Source organism: Heliangelus exortis, chromosome 4, assembly GCF_036169615.1.
Source record: "Heliangelus exortis chromosome 4, bHelExo1.hap1, whole genome shotgun sequence".
Classification (NCBI taxonomy): Eukaryota; Metazoa; Chordata; class Aves; order Apodiformes; family Trochilidae; genus Heliangelus; species Heliangelus exortis.
The window spans coordinates 14,855,513-14,876,726 of record NC_092425.1 but is presented as its reverse complement, the minus strand read 5'-3'; the positions used below and the strand labels follow the sequence as shown (position 1 = coordinate 14,876,726).

General features: G+C 38.8%; 1 protein-coding gene and 1 long non-coding RNA gene across 4 annotated transcripts in view; one reads left to right on the top strand and one right to left on the bottom strand.

Annotated features, from left to right (window-relative positions):
- Positions 1–178: 178 nt before the first annotated feature.
- Positions 179–21,214, top strand: part of LOC139795884 (uncharacterized) — a 30,494-nt gene continuing 9,458 nt past the window's right edge. The window contains exon 1 of the long non-coding RNA XR_011725735.1: positions 179–430. This is a non-coding gene — a long non-coding RNA (uncharacterized lncRNA). The remainder of the gene's footprint in view (positions 431–21,214) is intronic.
- APELA (apelin receptor early endogenous ligand) lies at positions 2,911–8,851 on the bottom strand. 3 transcript variants are annotated; one of them, XM_071743113.1, is made up of 3 exons: positions 7,703–8,849; positions 7,104–7,213; positions 2,911–4,929 (listed from the first exon to the last, which is right to left on the bottom strand). In XM_071743113.1, exons 1-2 carry the CDS (start codon positions 7,776–7,778, stop codon positions 7,125–7,127), a joined length of 165 nt encoding a protein of 54 aa, XP_071599214.1. In that variant the 5' UTR covers positions 7,779–8,849; the 3' UTR covers positions 2,911–4,929; positions 7,104–7,124. The 3 variants fall into 3 exon arrangements, with proteins under 3 accessions (XP_071599214.1, XP_071599213.1, XP_071599215.1); XM_071743112.1 differs by having other exon boundaries at positions 2,911–4,926; positions 7,703–8,846; XM_071743114.1 differs by lacking the exon at positions 2,911–4,929 and adding an exon at positions 5,011–6,053 and having other exon boundaries at positions 7,703–8,851.

Sequence of the window (21,214 nt, the reverse complement as noted above, 5' to 3'; positions counted from 1 at the left end):
AAAATGCTTCTCTCCCTTGTACAAACTCCAAGTAGGCAAGTAGGAGCTGACCCTCGTTTCTACTCACCATGAGCACTTCCTAACTCTCGGCCGCCCCGGGGCTCTGAGCACGGCCGGGCAGGACCGCACCACGCACCGCTGAGGCTCTGCCCTGGGCACCCCCGCCACCCGAGGGCGCGAGGCTCGCTGTGACGCTACGCGCTCCCCATGACGTCACCGCGGAGTGGCGCGGTTCCGGGCCGTGCTGCCTGGAGCTGGGCGGATTTTCCCGGGGCCGTGGTGGTGTGGCGGCGGCGGAGCCCGGCAGGGAGATGCGGTACGGAGCTCGGTGCTTCAAACGCTCGGTGAGATGGGCGAGCGGGGGGTGGTGTGTGAACGAGAGGCGGCTCAGCCGTGGCCTCGCTGCAACCTGGCACGCCGCATATCTGACGTCAGATGTGGTGTCTTAGTTTTTTTTATAGTTGCACTGCTTCTTGCTTATCTCAGCCTTATCACTCTGCCGGAGTAAAGTTAGGCGCTTGACACTGTGGTGCCTAATGCCATTTGACCAGCTTTGGAGCAATTCTTGGTCCATCACCAATAATGTAGTTGGGTCACTGCCCTGCAGCCCATAGCGTCAGCACCTGGTTGGAGGCTGGATCCTACTGTCCAAAGTAGAATGCGTAGCATGCTGTGCATTCAGTAAAAGTTGAAAAATATTAGGGACCTTGTTCTGTGAAAAAAAGTATCATCTTGTGAATGCAATGTCTTACACGTGCTCTGCTGCAAAGTGGCACTTTGCTAACCACCAACACATCCCTTCTTGGACCTGCTGTAGCAAACCTGCTCATCAATGAATACTCCAGAATCTGAATGGTTGAAGAAGTGATACTCTTTGTAATTAGAGCTACTGAAATGCATAAATGTTTGCAGGTCCAAGGTCTTAACTAAGTAAGAACTAGAAGACTGCAGTTGGGGCAGTGAGAATGAAAAGGAAGGGATGTTTTCTAAAACAGTGCAGCTGTACATTGAGGGGAAAAAAAAAAAAAAAAAAAAAAAAAAAAAAGAAGAAAAAAAAAAAGTATTTTTTTTACTTTCATGTTGCTGCTCAGTTTGTACCCAACAACTTTTTTGTTTCTATAGGAGAGCAATGCATATGTTGTTCAGGGTTGGGAAAACAAATATTTCTGACCACCAAGCAAATATAAGATTCAGGGTTGCCCAGAAATATTTAGATTGGGGGGGGATTTAGTAATTTCTATGCAAAATGCACTGAATATTTTGCACACGTTAAACAAGACATTATAATGATTTCTTATGAAGGCACATCTTTTATGAGGAAAAAGTCTCTATCAGCATTTGTGGGGTTTTTTCTGTATAGCTTAGAGTGGATATTCTATATTAACACTTTAGTATTTCACCTTGCAAAGGAAATTGCCGATTGCATAATATTTTCACAGGACTTTAATGCTTTAAGGTTCCACATGAATATGCAGTTAAGCAGGCTTGACCTACTGAAGGTCACTCAACCTAAAAAAGAAGGTCTGTCAAGAACCAAAGGCACTTGGGTAGATAACAATCTAATCTAGAGGTAACCTGAGAGATGAGAAAAAGCATTCTCAGCATTGGAATGAGTTAGGCTGTTAGACATTATTGCTAACTGGAGACAGAGAAAGTGATTCCCATTTTACACAAATACTTGCAGCTTGGTTACTAGCAAGAAAGATAAAGGTCATCAACAGGAGTGAGAGATCACTATGCCAATTGACTTGTCTGATAGTCAACTTCTTTACCATACAAATGTTTCTCCTGATTGATGCTGGTATAAATCTTATGTGACCCTTAGCAACATTTGGCTTTTCTGTACAGATATTGAGATATTTATAGCATATGTATGTGGCGTAAGGGAAGTATTTCCACTCTTTATTCTTCTATAATTTCCTTTTTTTCTATACTGGAAAGGGAAGAGGTGAATTGTTTATTATCCTTTGGGAACGCACTAATCTGCTGTTTCTCACTGCTGCCTTACATTTAATTCTTTTTCCTGTTGACCTGCTGTTACATCATTTTGTATTTCACTTTTAAATAGCCAATATAATGTAAAAGACCTAATGAAGGTAACTTTCAAATTTAAAATTTTCCTATGTAACTCTGCAAGACCAGGAGGTAATTCTAAGTTTCAGAAATCTGCATTTTGGCTTTCAGAGACTGAGGTCTGAATCTCATCTTTCAATCAGTCTTTTGTGAGATTGCATCTACACAAACATCTATTCTGACTTTCAGGGGGACAAAAAATGACTTGTATTCGCACAAACTTTGGAGAGTTCAGTCAATTCAGCTGTTGCAGCAGTGTCTGAGTGCTTCATGTTTATATGTGAAATCAAGCCATTATCAGGAAAAAAAGTTTCTTTAACTTTTTACCATTCTGTGCAAGAGATTTAGCACTTAAGATGGTATAGCATCCAGCCTCTAAGGGGAGAAGTTAGCATGCATTTTAGTTTCTGCTACAGCTCAGACTACTTCTGAACATATTTTTGTCTCAAAATAAGGAAAGACCGTTTTCTTTCATTTGTGAGAGTGTTCAGATCTCACAACCTGCAACTCTAAGTGAATTTAAAGTTTTCCTTATTCTGGGCACAAAACCAACACTTAGTCTGGACTCTGCTATAATCCCATCAAGGTATCATGATGTCATTAAAGCATGCTGTGAATGCACCAACCAAATGTTTAAACTTAGTTCTTTCTGTATGGCTTTAATCAGAATTTTATATCTTTAGAAAGATAGAAAATGTGAGGAAAATATTTACATGAGTAACTATTATTTATTTGTGTGAGAAATTGGGTAAGAGTTTTACGTGCTGATCCCATATGAATCCACAGGGAAATGAGACAATTTCTCCATTTTCTTTAGGTGCATTGCATTGAAGTATATGAATTTTGAAGTGTATAGTTTATTTAAAATGAAATACTGTTCTTCAAAGTGCATACTGTCTTTTTACAAAATTTAATATCAACCAGCTAGTTTAGGATCATAACTATCAAAGACGACAATCAAGGCCTTTTTAAGATTTTGTGATATTTCCATATCTAAAATGAACAGATATTTACAATAACTTTGTTGACTGACAGCAGGCTTCCTAGTACATTTTGGTACTTAATTATTTTTTACATCCATAACAGAACATGCGCATACCGTTCTCTGATAGATACATTATATTTTCTTACAGTTTTATCAAAGTTAATTGAATAATTATGGTTATACGAAATACCCAGTGCCACACTAAATCCATACACTCATTTATAAGAAATGACAATTACATAGTTACTCATCACCCTTTCTTGCTTTTCCACACTCTCTGCCTGTACTTTTAACAGAGATAGGAGTGTATACACATGAAAGCTAAGTTAAATAAATAATTAAAAAATAAAATTAGTAGTAGTAGTAGGCCTCCAATTGTGGTAAACTTTTTTTTTTTTTTTTTTTTTTTTTTTAAAAAACTCCATGGGTTTACCTGCAGGGCTGTTTGCTTATGGCACGAATGATCTTCCAAAACTCCAGAATGTGATGTTAAATATAAAGTTTTCTCGATTGTTGCAAATCTGTTGCAGGACAAAATTCTAATACTGGATTTAAATTATGACACTGCTAATCTTCTGTCATCTTTATGCAATTTACAAAAAATACTGACATTTTAAAATTACTGCAGTGACTTAAAAATCTGGCTGTAACCTATTTTCAGTTTAACTTTAGTTCTGTTAATGAAAGGGCTACAATGTTTTCCTTTAGTTGTAGGTTTGTAATTTCTGCTGATCTAAAAAGGAGATGTGAAACATGTATTTTTAGAAACAAAATGTCAAATAAATGCTCAATGTATTCTTGACATCCAGTGCTGAAAAGAACAGCCTGTTTTCTCTTTGAAGTTCTCATTCATTGTAATGCCATGTTCCATTCATTTAAATTACAGAAATAGAGTACCTAAGCACAAAGGTTTATTTTCAATGGTCTATTTTTATTCTCTATTTAGAATGCTGTTGTGAGTATTTTGGGAAAGCTACTATGAAGCAAACAGTTCTTTACTGCTGAATTTTAAGTAAGTTTTGGCTGTCTGGTTTGGCAGTCCAGTGTAAGAAAACAAACTATGGGGTTTGCAGCAACAGCTCATTAGACAGGGGATGAGCTCAAGGCCTGACTTGAGAGATCTAAGTTATCAGTTTTGCTTGACCCTTAGCTGATCTCTTATCTCTGTGTGTTTCAATTCAAATAAAGGGACAGTATTTTGCTTTCTTATATTGTATTCTTACTATGCCTACTATACATGAAGCTGGTAGGACCACTAATGTGGTGCTGACTTTGGTACAATTACAGTAAAGCATTCTATGTTATTATTAAGGTAATTCCATAAAGATGTAATGCTAGGTGTTAAAACATATGTATATATTATTAATATATAAAAATATAAACAAAAAATGGACTTTCACAGTGCTGTGCTGGAGTCTGATGTCTTTTCACCTGAAATAGTGCCCTGTGCACAGCCTGAATTGAGTAGTAACCAGCATGTCCAATTTCTCTGAGTCTGAGTAGTACAAAACCATCAGGAGTCCCCTTGGACAGATCCTTCTTAATACCACTAGAAATCCATCTCCTGTACCTGATGTTTGATTTGGTCTTCAACTTTCACTGGTTATTATGAGAGCCAAAGAATTTATACGGAATGTCTCAACCAGATTTGTTCATGTATATCCTCCCACCACCACCCTTTGTTTCTTCACCCCTTCCTAGAGTGTAAGCCAGGGACCTTCGGTCTTGAAGAGCATGATAGGCAGGACTGATGAAAGTGGGACTACCACGGCTCTATCAGGTCAAGTGTTGTTGATCTGGATTTCTGATTAACATCTCCCATCGGTTTAACTGTTGCTCCTTTAAAACACTGAAAGCCCATTATGAAACTGCTGGGGAAAAAAGAGGAAATAGCCATAAATGAGTGATTCAGTAAAGTGTACAATACAAAAGAGAATATATTAATGATGAAGTACGTGTTTATGTAATGTTTATTGATTTGGAAATTTCAGCTGAAAAGGTTAAGAAGAAACAATCAAGATGCCAAAAGAAGGCCTCTAATTTGAGATATTTTTTTTTTCCTTTTTTTTGTCCCATGCTTTGCCTACGTAACTTAAGAACAATAAGTTCAATCCTGTCATCCTTTCAAATGTGGCAAAAATGAGAGGCTGCTACATTCATCCACGTTTCCAAGCAGCTGCTGAAATTCAGGCTTAAGGGTTCATCCTGTTTGCACCTGCAAATAGCTTTATCCATATGTACAACTCCATTGAGATCAGTAAGATTACTCTATTGAATCAAGATACCCAGGCATGTAAATATTTGCTGAATTAGGACAAAAACTGGAAGGGAATGTAAAGGTAGATGGTAAATCCTACTTAAGATAAAGGAGCTGATCACCCACAATAATGAGTGGAGTTAACAGAGTTGGTTCAGGTGCCCGCCACTCTTTACTCCCCAGTCAAGCTTTTGGGATTTCTAAACAGGGTTATAGAGTAGAAATATCTTTAGCTAAAATGTCTACAGAATATAGTATTAATTCATAAGTACATTGTTTTGCTTTGACATTGACTTTTGTTGTAAGAAATCAGCTCCTCACACCAAAGAATATTGCTTTTTTTCTTCTGTAGTGTAGTGCACATGTATTGTGCAGCTACTGCAGTCTCAAGTGCATTATATGTTGGAGAAAATGCAATTGTTGTTATTATGGATACTGAAGCGAGGATGAGGCACCAGGGTTAATTTACTTTTTGCAGGAACTGAAGCAAGCGATTCAGAAGATTCAAAAGCTGCTGCACCTAAATTCCACTGTCCCTGTTATTCAGTCTCTGCATGCCAAGTGAATTGATCTGATTCCTTATTTTGTGAGGTTTATGCTTAAACTGATGAGGGAATCTCCTTTAATCTGTCCCTTGTTGAAATGAAATAAGGAGACATTGCATTCAGTAGTAAAGCATCCTTCAGGCATGTCCCTTTTTCTACTTGCAGTTCAAATCTGCCACTCAGTATGCAGCCCCTCTTAAGATTAAACTGAAGATATGGCAATCGTTTTTCAGCCTCTCATGCACATTCATGTGTTTACAAACCAGTACTATAGAGCAGAATGGTTCCTTTTTTGCATGGCAGTTTAGGGAGCTTTTCACCAAGGCAGTTCATGCATTGACAAGATTCTTGATACCAGGTTGTTAAAAGGTTGACTTCAGTCGCCCAGGGCTTAGAAAATGGAAACATCTTGGATCAACAGCCTGTAATTTCTGCCATCATTTCTGATGCTGCCATGCCTGGGGCTGCAAGGGTTTTTTTTGTTTGTTTGTTTGTTTTTTAACATTAATTTAGAAGATGCAAAACTACTGGCTGCATGTTTTATTCATCCTTAAATTGCAAGAGAGCCTTGGCTTCCTTTTGATGCCAACCCTATTTGCATATACTATGTCTGTGCTTCTGCAGTCACTTGGAATTTGAATGTATATGCCCTCATAAAGCATTAATGTTTTGCACTTGTATAGCCTTTCATCCAAGCAGCTCAAAGTCTCTTGCTGACAATGTTAAAGAATTACAGTCCCCTTTGAAGTGGGTAAATGGTACTACCATCATCTTACTGACGGCCAGAGAGAGGTGACTTTGCCCTGTATGCAAGGAAGTGTTAGTACTTGAAGTCCCGCAGCATTCTCTCCACCTCCTCTTGCTCCCACTTTATGTGTCCTTTTTATTCATCACGCTGCTTGACCCGCAGCTTTCCCAATGTTCCTGCACGCCCGCAGGGCAGCAGCTGGTGTGATTTAACCAAGCTCGGATTTAACCCCCCTTGTCTTCAGGGGGGCACGATGGCCTGGGTGTGTATGTGGGAACAAGGCAAGCCCGAGGGGAACAGCGGTCCTCCTCCGCAGCTGCCCGAAGCCCTGTCTTCCACAACAAACTGGCGGGGTCCAGACGAAGTAACACCTGTGGTTTGCCTTGCTTCGTCAAATGCCTCTTACGCTGTTCCGAGACGCAGGTGTTAATTAGGAAAAGTGCTTATTGGGGAGAGCGCACCCACCCCCTGTCACCATCGCGCCTCGGGGCTCACCTCGGTGAGGTTCTGCCGGGCTCAGGGGAAGGGCACCCGGGAGTGGAGCGGCATGCAGCGCCGGTGGGAGCAGCCGTGCCGGTGGACCTTCCGTCGCAGGGCCAGGTTGGCTGCGGAGAGAGGGAAAGAGAGAGGCGGAGGGCGTGAGGGGAGGTGGCCGGTAATGCGGCGCGGGGGTGAGCGGTCCTGGCCCATCCAGGACGGGACGAGGCGGCCCCGACTCCATCGCTCCCCGGAGAACGCCGGTTCCCACTGCCGCTACTCCCGTCCCTGGAGCGCTTGACGGGAGCAGGTCTGCAACAGCTGGATAGAGTCCCAAGTTATTCCTCTCCCTCACCCCCCTAAGCTGTTAAGACTCCTCAGATACCTGATTCTTCATCTCACGCTGCCGCTATAACGGCAGATGAAGCCCTCAGATCCAGGCTGAAAAACGCGTGGCAGCGGAAGCCAGTCAGAAACAAGCTTTTCCCGGAGAGCAGAAAAGGAGTGTTGGATAACGTTAGAGAAATACGCTAGAGGTACCCATGGCAGACACGACCACCTCCCTGTCCCCCGCCTTTCTCTCCGGGCACACGCAGTCCCCCTGCGGCATCGCTTACCTGGCCTCTGCCCGCCGGCTGGGAGCAGGCTCGCCAGGAGAAAAAACACGATACAAAGGAGCTGCTGGAGCCTCATGTCTGCGGTCAAGGGCACCTATATGAATACAGGCGAAGAAAGGTACGAAGCAGCGTCCCGGCCCGCCTCACATGCCCCTGACAAGCAGGGGATCCGCTCGCTGTCGCCGTCTCCACCGAGGTTAATGGTCAGGCAGGGGCAAGGTTCCTGGTTTGCACTGCGGTCAGAGCCTCCTTCTTTTTCCTCTTTTTTTTTTTTTTTTTTTTTCCCTTTTGGCACTCCTCCTTATTTTCCGTAAGTAAACAACGCAGGAACGAAAAGTCCGTGTAAACAGTAGCTTTTGTCAATGCATTAGGGGCAAGGAGCCTCCAGAACAATGCGGCGACTTCACTTTAAATCCAGCCCAGTCAAGGGGAGGAAAAAAAAAAAAAAAAAGTAAAACAAGCCCTGATGTTCCCTCCCCCATTTGCAACTGTTTAAAGTTTGCATTGCCCGTAATGGTACCACATGGAAAAAGCAATGGCAGCGGCAGGAAGTCTGTCTGTGTGTGTCCCCTTTGTCGTCCCCCCCCTCGAAGCCCGGCGTTCCTCGCCAGTCAAATGCTTTCTCTCTTAAAGTATCTGCGAAGCTGTGGCTATTCAAAGTAAAACTGGTAGCAGTTAAGGCTAATGAGTGTCTTTTGTACTGTTAAGTATTCTTAAAGGTCGGAATATTCTGGAATTAATTTTCGATTTTTTTTTTTTTCCCTCTACCATGTCGGGTAAACTAGTATTGTAGGGTGTAATTTTTTCAACAGTGCCATTTCGGGGAAAGCAATTTGGGAGAGATTATTACGTTTGCGTACCCCACTTGTACATTGCACTATATTTTTCCTAGATTAGGGTGAGAGCTCACTTTAACAAAGTACGCTAAAAGGAATCAACTGCCGTGATAAAAGCGCAGGTATGCAAGCCTGAAAAGAGACAAATCCTGCGAAATGTGCTCCCAGCTGTGGTGGGTTTGATATCCAGTGAATTACTGGCATTAGTTAAAATTTGACTGGTGCTTTTCTTACTTTCAACCTGCTGAATTCTTGGGAAGGAATAGCATCCGGTGATTTGGAAAATGAAAATTTGGTCCTTTTTGGGAAGAAGTTTTTTGGGTTGTTTTTTTTTTTTTTTGTTTTGTTTTTTTGGTTTTTTTGTGGGTTTTTTTTTTTTTTTTTAATACGCAGGGAAGAGTACATTTCTCTATAGATGGAATACTATTTTTAATAGTTAGGTATTATCGAAAGTTGTCTAAAGTTATTCTTTACCCGATTCTCTTAAGGAGTGGAATGTAAGTTTTTTTAATTCAATGTTCCCTCTAGGGTTTTCCTATTTCTTAAAAGCCTAATTAACTCTGTGGTGCATAGTAGTTCCTCCCTACAGGGTTATACATCATTACTGGGCTACTTGATTTGTCTAGGTGAAAAGTATGTCTGTGTGAATTCAAACAACTTGAAGCTTGAATATTATAATGGAAATAGTTATGAGATATTGATTCTTAAAAATTCTGTCAGGACTGCTGAGGAAAATGTCTCTGTCAAAGCAGTAACAAAAGAAATCCTGTTGTGGTTGATCCCATTGGGATATTATAAGGAGAACCCACTTCTTAGTCTTAATTTTCACAGTTTGATGGTCATTGTATTTTCTTTGTCTTTTGAATCTCTGGTCTTATACTAACCTCTTCAATATTGATACCACTAGCTCGATTGAAATCATGATTCCCTGGTGCCAGTGATAGATTTGTCCTAAGCAGTGTATCATTTTGAATATAAAGGTGATGGGGAAGGAACAGAGATGGTGGAGAAGTGGCTAGCTTGGACAGCGAGTTTGTGAACCAGGGTTAGGTCTTCAATATCCTAAATCGTATCCGATGGACGCCTGTAGAGATGCATTCTCTTGTTTACCATGAACGAGAAGACGCTGCCCACCTCGTTCATACAGCCCTGCCAATGATGATGATTTCCATTCAGCGCTGAGCTGTGTATGGTTCAGGCTCGTAACCTTAAAGGGAAAAGCAGTATGGACTTCAAAGTGATAGGGACTCTCTAAATAGCTAAAAGGGCAGAAAGACTGCATAGACCTTTGGCAGGCCCTCGGGCTATCTAGGTCTCTGCTACCCTTTTCTGTGGTGAAGTTTACAGGCTTTCTCAGGAGACATTACATTCTAAGGGAACGGAGTAAGAGAGAAAAGTGCAATTTCAATTTTATTTTTTAGCCTTAATTTACTATGAGCTGTTCCTTCCAGTTATTCTGTGCAAACGTTTACCGAGGTTTATGAGAGTAATAGAGGCTAAGTTACTATACATTGCACATTTATTGTAATTTTCATGTAACCTGCAGAAATAATTTGGTGCTGACCCAATAAAGACGTTTCTGAAATGTATTGCAGTTGGGTCCAGAATTCATGGTTCTTTTGCAAGCCACTTTCCTTCAGGTACTTACTTTCATGTGGCACGCACTCCTTGAATTTAAGCAAAGAACCACTGGACAGAATGTAGTGATGTAATGGTTCTGCCTTTTTCAGTGTGTGGTGGTATGTTGTTTTTTGTGGTTTTTTTCCATTGGCGTAAGAGGAAAGGGAATGTAAATTACCTAGGAAAGCTGGAGGTCTGTAGGTAGTGATTTATGAGCTAGAATAATTAGTTCTTTGAATCAAAAGCTTCCTTTCTCTCCTGTAATCTGAAAGGAACACAATAAAAGAATGATGATTTCAGCATTTACTGCCTATATCATTGCTATTTTTCCAGCACATACTCTGTTCCCTGTCTTCTCCGTGACAGGATCAAAATAGTCAAACTATCACTTTGCTTTCAGAAGGTGAAAAGCATAGTTAGCACACTGCAGAAATAATTTCCAAAGTGGCAATAGGGAAAATTTAGTACAACCTTTCCTGGATATCAAACACTAACTGTAAGTAACACACATGGCACTGTCTTTTGCTTGACACATTTCAGAAAGTAATTTTCATTACCATGTCACTTCATTGGATATAAAGTGTTCTGCATGACGTTTTCAGTACATAGTGACTGTTACAGTCTATTCATTTGAAGAAAACCAGCTTAAAATTGTTTAATTTCTAATGAAGTTGGGAGACACAAGGTTAAGTGACTGAGGAAGTATCGAATTATTTTTTCATGTACATGAAAATATAAAATATTTTTATAATTTAAATGAGGGCAAGGGATCAGAAGCATGAAAGATAAAATAATGGGTAGAAACAGTAAAATTCAAAATAAGAAGAAGCAGAGTTGGATGATAACACGGGAGGAAAATGATTGGGCTCTTCCTAGTAAGGAGTGAAGAATTAATTAACATTCCCTATTGGACTACTGGTCAAAAATCAAATCCTTCCTTTCCTTTGAAGACCAGCAAATAACTATAAACTCTAGTGTTTACAATTACTCTTTGTGAACAGCTCTCAAATGCTATTAGTATAAAATGTTAAATGAAGATTCTGAAGTACAGAAGTTATTTTTTATGTATGGCAATACTGGTTTCAACCTTTGTATCTCAGATACCCCCTTGGATAATATCTCTTCCCCTCCTAGAAATTCATAAAAATACCACTGATCACTGTAGATCTCTACTGTGTCATAAGAAGACATGCTAAGTATTCATCAGAGTGACAGTGGAAATTCTTGTTTATTTTGACTTAGCAGTGTCAGATAAGATATAATATCAGAGTTCCTAATCACACTTTCTAACTTTGTGTGCCCCAGATTCACCCATCCCACTGATCTGGGGAAATTATTTTGCTAACCAGACAAGATCAGGGATAAAAATATTTACTTTAGAAGAATTTGGTGAAGCAAATAATGAACCTGAACGGTAAATATTATTAGGAAAAGCTTTAGGCTTTTTGTTTTTCCTTTCCATTATGATGAAAGATGGTAACGAACTGTGCAACAAATGAAAGAAAAAAGGCAGAAACAATAGTGAGTCTTTGCCTGAAGGGAGGAAGTTGGCAAAGGAATGCTCAATGGGATAAATTCTGAAATTATGTTTATGCATCTGTGATGTGTTTTTTACACGACAAATTTCATGTGGATTATTACCTTACGGTTTTATTGGGTCTATGTGCCAGACACAAATATAAAGGATGGTTTTCCTTCAGCTCAGGGTACAGCATCAGAAGTGAAATGTGTTTGCCGTCTTCGTTGACAATAATTGAGAATACTTTTTCGAAAGAAAACTTCTTAGCTTGAAAATTGATTTAATGAGAAAATTATGGACCACGACATGATATTATTCTGTGCTTGGAAATGAAAATCTACTCAAACTAAAATCTTTTGCATTTTATGCTTTTTTCTAGAGAAAAAAATAAAAATAAAAATTCACTTCCCTGCCTGTCTGTACTCAGCCTCCTTTTCTGCCTGGGGGGTGACAGTGCTCCAGAAGAAAATGGTGGTCATTAGGCTGAAGGAATGTGTACCAGAAACATGACACTGAGACAGATGTGCTCAAGGAAAGGAAGTGGTGGATGGCTCAGGCTAGGCTAAACCTTGTATAATTTCGCTTTTTTTTTTTTTTTTTTTTTAATGTATTGCAGAGATGCATAACCTAGAAAGTAAGTTTTCTTTAACCTTAAACTGGGAAGAAAGTTTGCTGTGTCCATGGTGGCATTTCCAGGGTCTTACTGCAGTACAACTCATAATCATAATTTTTAGAATAATATGAAAAAGAGAGAAAATTCTCTGGTAGATTTCAGTCTGTCTTACTTTCTGTAACACTACAGTCTCTACGACTGATTTTATTTAGTACAATGAAAGTACTACCAGCCATGCATCTGAGTAATCATGAAGTTTCCCCTAGATAAATTATTTTATCAAGTGCCTCCAGAATTGTGTTGATGGATTTGTTCTTTGTATTTAAGGGGAACACATTTACATAAGCTTGAAGTTATGCTTATTTTTCAGTTGTTTTCCAGCCTTAACAAATAAATTTAATTCTAGGATTCATCTAGTTTTTGTTTGGGTTTTTGTTTGTTTTTGTTTTTTGTTTTTTTTTAAACAGGATAACAAAGAGAGGAACTCTGGAGCAGCAATGCTTGTGATCCCCAGCAGAGTGACTGCATGTTCTGCTCCAGGCAACCCTTTTGGGGTCAGATTCTTCTCTGGCACTGGTCATATTTTCAGAGCTTTTTTTATTTGAAGAGACATTTACGTTGTCTTGATTTAATGATGTTCAAGAAAAAGACCACAATGCTTGCACAGCACAAGGTTCTATAATTAATTTTTATTTGCTGGTTAGCTCTCAAATATGTGACCGCCTTGCACATGTAGACCCTTTGTGCCCTTGGTTTCTGCAGGGAAAGTCTTCTAAAAATCTTTTTCGTGTTACAATGACAGCTCTACTGTGACCATGTAAATAAGGTGACCAAGGTTACCTTTCTGCTACACCTACTAACATACTCATTTAGGAAAAAGAGGTGCTTACTATGGTATTTAACATAGACATTACTGCTTATATTTGCTAGAGAAGAGTCAGCAAAGACAAATATATAAGTTTTAGAGCTCTACATGTGGTTAGAAAACTATTGTTTTAATTAAAATATACTCCTTTAATTATATAAAAAAAGTAAGTTTTCCAGATAGAAAGATTCAGTTTTCTGGAGATTATTTTCTACATAGTTGATTTTCTGTTTTGGATCTGGGCAGCCACTAGCCACGGCCAAATTTTAGTGCAGAAAGTGCTAGGCCGTGCTTGGTGAATTTCTGTAGAGATTGGATGAGTAATTACTTGAGAGAGAATTTCAAATGACCCTCTTTGCATATTTATATGCTTTGCTCCAACTCTTTGCATATTTATACTTCTGACTTTGGATGGTAAATTTGGTTTGCAGTTTTAGTAGATGTTTTTTTTCCATGTTGCACGCAGTTTTTCATTAGGGATGTGGTGTTATATGAAGCAGCTCTGTAGGGAAAACAGAACTCAAGTTCCTATAAGAGTATCTATTGTGATGTTTCAGTATTCCAAGTGATGGTCACCATTAATGTTAACCCTCTGTGTGCTTGGTCACCAACTTGTGACAAGGAGAAATGTGCACTTTGTGTATGGTTTTTCCCAAGAGGGCTTGGACATTTCCAGTACAGTCCTTTGAACTTTGTCTCCTGGCAGAAAGAGTGCTGCTCTGCCATTCTCTTCTTCAATGGCTTGGCTCTGGTACTGCATTTTCATATTTTTCCTACCTGTATTATTTCTTCATCTGCTATGAAGGTCAGCCCTTATGTTGCCCACAGAGCTGGTGAGATGTAAAGCAGAGAAAGTGTGCACGATTTTTCACTTTTCCAACCTTCAGGCAAGCTGGGAAGTGGGAGTGGCAAGCATACAGTCAAATAAAAAAAAGCAACACCTGGAAGAGAACAAAGGCAAGATAGTCAAGGTTTTATTTAGGAAAATGTTAAATTTCTCATTGAGTTCCTACACTGTTTGTCCCTTAACTGCTGCATAGGAAAGGCAGATGTTTTCCGGTTGCAGATTATGTAGCTGTGTTTTTTGAATGTTTTGTGATATCCACCCTTAGGGTACCAACACATACATGATAACTAGCCTCAGGTATTCTATTGGTTGTTCTAGATATTGCACACTTCTAATAACATATTTTCCAAGGGACAAGGTTTAAGCTGTAGACTTAATCTATCTGTGCCAGTGTATTTTATTATTTTTTGTTTTGTTCTGTACTCTGGATAATTGAGGAACTGCGAAGTGGAACAAAGTTCAGCTCACTGAAAAGGCTGCTCTGTAGAAGCTGTCAGTGCTTCAACTGCTTCATCAACTGCTTCAAGTGCTTCATCAGTGCTTGCTGTGTATCTCATACACTAGTGATCCTACCATTTCCTCCACTGTTGAAGCTGCACTGATAGGAATGGTGGGAAATTTGAGGGGAAAAAACCCTACTGCACAGTGCTACAGTGTACTGTAACCTGTCACCCCCTTCTAATCCTGTAAGGTGATTATTTGCTATACAACACCTGTATCTGTACCAAATATGGTCCAGTCTTTTATTTTTATTTTTGTTGGAAGAGTGTAATCTCTATCACTGGAAAGACCAAAGACTAAATTAGCAGGGACGATGTAGTGGAAAGTTTTGTGTTGAATGACATTAGGTACAGAATGCAGTGAAAGACAATCCTCTATAAGCTGAAGCACCTATGCAGCAGTTCAGCGGTGCTTTAGGAGTTTATTTTGCTAATTTTGAAAGGTGACAGTTATTTGCACTGGTTTTACTTCTGCAATATATAAATGTATTAAATAATAATAATAATCTATAACATGAATAAAAGTCACAAAGCAAAGCTCAAAGTAAATTAAATTGATCTCAGTGCTCACTACAAAGATCCTTGTGTTAATCCTCAAAGAAAATCTTTAGACTCCAGGCTCATCAAAGTTTTGCAGTGGGGTACTATACTCATACAAAAATAGGTGAACCCAGGAAATAAAGCACACCAGCCAGAACTACCAGCCCTCAGACAAAATACGTGCTTTGTGGAGGAGGTTACCTTAGGTTACATGCATAATAACTTAACCTCATGTCAGGCAGTGCAGTTTGTGAGGTGCTTTAGAAACTCAGTTGAATTTGGCAGTGCTTTTGTTTGCTTTTGAGGCTAGCAAATATTTTCAGCTTGCAGTTTTCTACAAAATAGTCATAAAAATCTCAGTTACCAGAATCCCTGAGGATCCTTCCTTATGTTGTGCACTATTTTATAAAGTCTGTATTACAAAAGATGTGTTCCTTGCTCCTTTCAGATTATTCCTGATTGTGGTGTTTGAATCCTTAAAAAACAAAGATAATCTCAGTATTGATACAGAAGTAAAGATTTAGTGATTTTGTTGAATTTCTTAATTGTTTATGTTTAATCTTCCACCTACCTTTGTGGACTGATACAGCACAGCTTAAATTAAAGTTGCATTGTGCAGTTGTGATTCTGTAAGATAATCATCTCACTTGTTTATGATTATACACATATTGTTTTCTCATAAAAAAAATAAACTTGATTGATATGCTGTCTAATGCTCATGAAAGCAACCCTGTGTTGTTTAAATATTTTCAAGAAATGTGTTGAAAATAAGTTGAAATTGGAAGTAATTGTAGAAGTAAATCCCACTGAGGATTGACTTCTGATGTGCTTTTGAAAGCTGGCCTTCACTTTTGGATGTTATTGTGTATATGTATGCATACTAAATCTACTTGGTTTTTTTTGGTTTTTTTTTTTTTAAATGAGCCATGAAGGTGAGTAGTGGTTAGCTAGCAGTTTGCTTACAGTGTATATTTGGAGACAAAGTAGTTTGCACCTTTGTAGTTAAAATTACAAATTGGCTTAATAGTAAAACACATTTTTTCATTTCCACAGTGAGCAAATTTAGTATAGAAATCGGAAAGCTTCCTCTGGCCAGTCCATAGCCCTTCCAGGTGCCGTAGGGTGTGAGGGAGCTGTACTGTGTCCTGGCTGCCAGAGCTGCCTGGGGATGCTTTAGTCCCCACCTTACTTAGGTTTAGGGTAAACTGTCTTTAAAAGCCTCCAGGGAGCTTTTATGGCAACAGACCGGGATTTCTGGAATGCAGGAGTTTGAGTGGTCGGTGAAGTGGCAGAGGCAGCTATCAGTAGTTCTGCCATTCTAGAGCTTTGAGTCTCCATCTGTCTGACAGAGGCTCAGTAGCCCACTCCCTCTCTCCCTTGCTCCCCTTGAATTTTCCTGCTGCTACCAGGGAACCATAGCAAAGGACCACAGATTATGAAATCACCCATCACCTTTGCAAAGATGTCTTTTCAGGAAATGTAGGCTTGGATTCAATATGCCTGCAAATGTTCACAGTATTTTTTGCATCTATAGCTTTTACAATAAAAGAAAAAAAAAAAAGTGTTTATACATCTATCTCATGTTCTTGATACATTCTGCACTCACAGGCTTACTCTTTATCTACAGCAGATTTCAGTGACGTCCAGTGTCTAAAACCTGTTGAGGTCTCAGCTCTGTTACCACATGTTTGGAACTACTCCAGAGGTTCAGATCTGCCAGTCTGTCATCTTGTATGGAGTCTTGGAGACACTGGACTTTCTTTGCATGGGCTGCACTACCCATGACACAGGCGAGTGTCTCTTGGCTTACAAGATGCTTTGAAAGAAGGTGGTCAGAGATGAAGGCTACTACTGCTCAAGCGTTTCTTGCAGCTATTTCCTAGTTGTCTTCACCCTTAGAGAATGGTCAGGATGGGGAGCTGGATGAATTGTTTTTGTGCCAGTAGCATCTTGCTTCTGCTGCCTTTCCTGAGGAGTTCTTTGGCTTCCTCTCTGCCATATCACAGATGGATGATTTTTGCAAGACGTGGAAAGGCCGCTGTGGCTTGAAGATGGGGAGCAGCTGAGAACAGGTTACAAGACCCGTATCTTGTTCTAGCAGACAGAAAATGTCATGCTGACTGTGGCTTGGGCAACTTGTGGATGCTTTTTCAACTGGAAATCCCAGTGATGAATGAATTTGTAGGATGAGCATCTGAAGTGTTCTTCACAAGACTGTGTTACTGCTGCAGTTATTTACCCATACCCAGCATAGATGTGCTAGTTCAGGCAACTGTGTGGTGTAATAGTGAAATAGCCATGCTCCTGAGTGTTTGCTCACATCCTCTGATGTGTTTTCAACCTGTCCTTAGAGTCATGCTGCCATAGTGACAGGGATAGCCTTCCTGAGCTAACTGATTTAATGCCATCATTGAACTGGTACTGATTTCATCCTGATTAACCAACTTTAAATCCTGCATACACAGAGTGTTAAAAAAATATTATGTTAAATAAATGAAGGATATGTATAATAACATAAGTGTGTTCTACTTGGAGGCCACCAGCTACATCTTTTATTCTTTTCATTGGCTGTGCATTTCTGGCATGTAGCAGTATAAATAGACCATGATCGTACAGTAATTCATGTTTTTCTATACCAACAGCAGAGTTTAATGACTTACGATACTTACAATACTAGGCATATGAAAACTCTTTCAGAAATCAAACAGAAATTGGCTGCAGTCCTCTTTGGGAGGTATTAACAAACTTTCTATGCCTTGTCCAGTTTTTCAAAGTATTAACATGTATTTACTAGGACCTTTTACTTGAGCCCCAGCAGCAGCAAACTCAGCTCACAGTTTTATTATCAGTAAATGGAATACTGTATAATTTTCTCTGTGTGTATCAGTAGTAAGTTAATTGCTAAAGTAATGTTTATGCCGCAAAAATATTTTTTTTGGTTTTTTCCAAGAAGACCTAAGAAGAGCCTGAGTAGAAAGCTGAGGTTTATTACATTCTAAAATAAGCTTAAATGACTTATGTCATATTTATAAACTGTGCCTACACATTTTATATGGAATTTTATGAAGATTTTAAATTAGTGACTTACAGTTAACTTGTTGAAATACACTATTTTCAGGGTTTGTGTAATAACTGTGTGCCAACAGCTAAGTAAATGTTTAGCAGCTGACCAGAAGCTCCAAATGAGGTCATAACACAGGGAGAGGTCCTGAGAGCTTACAATTCTTCTGTGTTGCAATGAATTTTGTTGCTAGTAAGAATCCTTCACAGCTTGTAGGCCCTGATCCAGCAGTGCACTTGACTGAATATGTATCTTTAAACCAATAAGTAAAACTATCAGCATCACTAAGGGTGCTTATCTGCTTAAAATTATGTACCAGAGTGAATACTTTGCTAGACCAAGGTGTCATGGAATAAATAAGTATTGTTGGGAAAGTTTCAGTGCAGAAAGATGAAAGACTTCAGAGCATGCTTGTCCAGCATGCCAAGTTGCTGCTCATTAATATATGTAACCAGTAATTGATTTTATTTATGAAGAGTGTTGCTTTCTATTTGACTTCAGCTTATGAGATCATAAATACATATACTCTTGTTTTATCCTTGCCTAGAAATGATTATAGCTGACACAGTGCATGAAGAACTGTGGAAGTGATGATTTTATGCTGATAGGCATGTTTCTTAGGATGTCAGGCTTAATCAAAAGCCAGCTATTCACCCAAACCAGCCCAGCCCAGTATTTCAGAGGGAATATTTTGTATTCACCTGACCTCATCTTTGGTATACTTGATGTCATTTGCATTGATGCATTGACTGCATTTGTAGCTGAAACCAACTGGAATGGCATGGTAAGTAAAAATGTATAAAAAGAAAAGTGTACATTTTTTCATGAGGGCATTTATAGAAAAAATACCTTCTGAAGTATCACATTATAGGGGAGAAGATCTCAAAGCCTTTGCACTACAAAACTGATGACCAGTTCTTAATATAGGGCAAACCAAACAGAAATGAGAATGTGTGTTATTTGGACATCTGTATGAGGTCCCTCTCCTAGTGAGTGATCTCTAGGATCACTCTAAGGACCTCTAAGAAATTTTGGTATAAAACACAGAGAAGGAAAAATATTTTCTTGAGTGTTGTGTTGAAGTACCATCAGTTTATTCAGAGTTTTGTTATCTATCCTGTTATCAAACAGGAAATCCTGTCTTTTCTTTAGTGCCCCTGAAAGGCAGCCTTATCAACCAACCACTCTTTGCGTTTGGCTTCCCAAAAGCTGGTGGAGCCAGCTTGTGTTTAGCACTTGTTCACACCATTGGATATTTTATTTGTGTGAAGACAGAAAAGATTAATCTTGACTCACCAAGGCTGATAAAAAAGTGGCTTGGTTTTTAATTTGTTCAGGATTCCACTTAGAGCAAAGAAAATTGCTACTCAGAATGCACCTTGCATTCAGTGATGTCAGAACTGTTTAGCAAGACTATCTGCTTTATTGTAACACTGCTTATATTGTTAGATATACAAAACCTAGTTACCTAAAGTTAAATGTCTTGAATTGTAATGACTTCAGGAGTGTGTTTTGGGGTGTGTAATTTTTCATTAGTTTTTGCTTGTTTCTTTGTTTTGTTTTGTTTTTTGGTTTGGTTTGGGTTTTTTTTGTAAAGAGAGAGAATTCTCTTCAGTGTATGGCTTGTTTTTTTTTTTAAATAGTTTTTCTTAAAATTCATGTTTTATCATGTGATGGTGATACAGAATGGTAAAAAAATTCCCAAATCAAACCAATAAACCATAAAATTGTTGTTGACTTAAAAATGCTTTTTACCAACAAAATAATTTAAAAGATTCCAGTGATTTTTTTTAATAACTAATTTTTCCAAGGTTCAATATGTAGATATAATACCATAGCCAGTACCAACTATGATGTGCAGCTTTAAAGGATTGTGACAAAGCTAAATCCTTGTAATAATTTAGTTGAGGTTTTTAATATTTACGTTTTCATACATTTTAGTTTTTGTAGCTCAGCTCCTCCATGCAGAAAGGCCAGCAGAAGCAGAAAGGGAGTCAAATGTGATGCAGAGCACATATTCATTGATTGTGGTAAGAATGTCCTTTTACTTGAAAGAATATTTGGAGAATTATGATTTTTAAGGATAAATGCATATTTTATTTTACATTTGTAAATTAATCTCACTTCTGTAAGATGTCACAGTTGTTCACACATTACCTTGGCATCTAAGATCTGGATTGTTACAGATTTTAAGTTGTAACAGCAAAGCTGCTAGTTCTTTTCCTTCATATTTTTTCTCCTTGTCTACCACTAAGCTGTATTCAGACAGTATAATAACTTTGCTTCTGCTTTCAATTTATCCTGTAGATCTCTAGTTCCCAGGTGATGAAAGGAGACCTTGTAAAATTGTCTGTTCCTTTCTTTTTTTGTTAAGGGAGGGAAAGCACATGCAGTGCTGACAGACGGCTTTTGTCTCAGGGACGTGTATGCATAATTTATACAGCCTTATAAATCTTGGCTTTATGGAACTATGTGCCTTACAAATAAGATGAAGAGTGTCCCTTTTGGAATGGATTTGTAAATGCTGAGAGACAGCAATTTTCTCTCCCTCTAACCTCTTGACCATCCTTTGGTAAAACAGCATGGTTTAGAGTTTTTGGATTAATCACATGTATAGCAAACATCTTCATTTTCAAAGTCAGTACAAGCTGACTCCTGTATTGTCCTGTATTAAAAATAAGATAGAGTTTCAGAAAAGAGAAATAGGGAGAAAAAGCTCGATAGGGTAACTCATAAAGAAAGGCCTATTGTGTTTAACAGTAAATTCTGAAAGGCCTCAGCTCTGTTTGTATCTGTTATAGCAGTTATAGACATTTAACACTATAATGGATATCAGACAGTTATGTCCCTTCTAAAAATATTTAAGAGATTTTTAGAAACTTTTCCATTTTCTTGTATATTTTTAGGCTTGTATAAAGGTTAGCATCAATCCCTAATAGTTTGGAATTATTAGTTTTAGTTTTATTGATTTAGTGATCAACCCATATGGAAAAAAGGGTATCCAAATCAAAATGCATTTTTCTATATTTTTGGGATGAACTGAAAAAACAGGGTGTCCACTTCTTTTAGCATTAGACAGACACTTTGTCTAGAACTATCTCTGGCAAAAGT

Excerpts from the sequence above, each read along its gene's own strand:
- APELA (XM_071743114.1), bottom strand. The coding sequence starts at position 7,778 with ATGAGGCTCCAGCAGCTCCTTTGTATCGTGTTTTTTCTCCTGGCGAGC. Across the intron at positions 7,214-7,702 it reads AGCCGGCGGGCAGAGGCCAG|CCAACCTGGCCCTGCGACGG; the intron begins GTAAGCGATGCC and ends CTCTCTCCGCAG.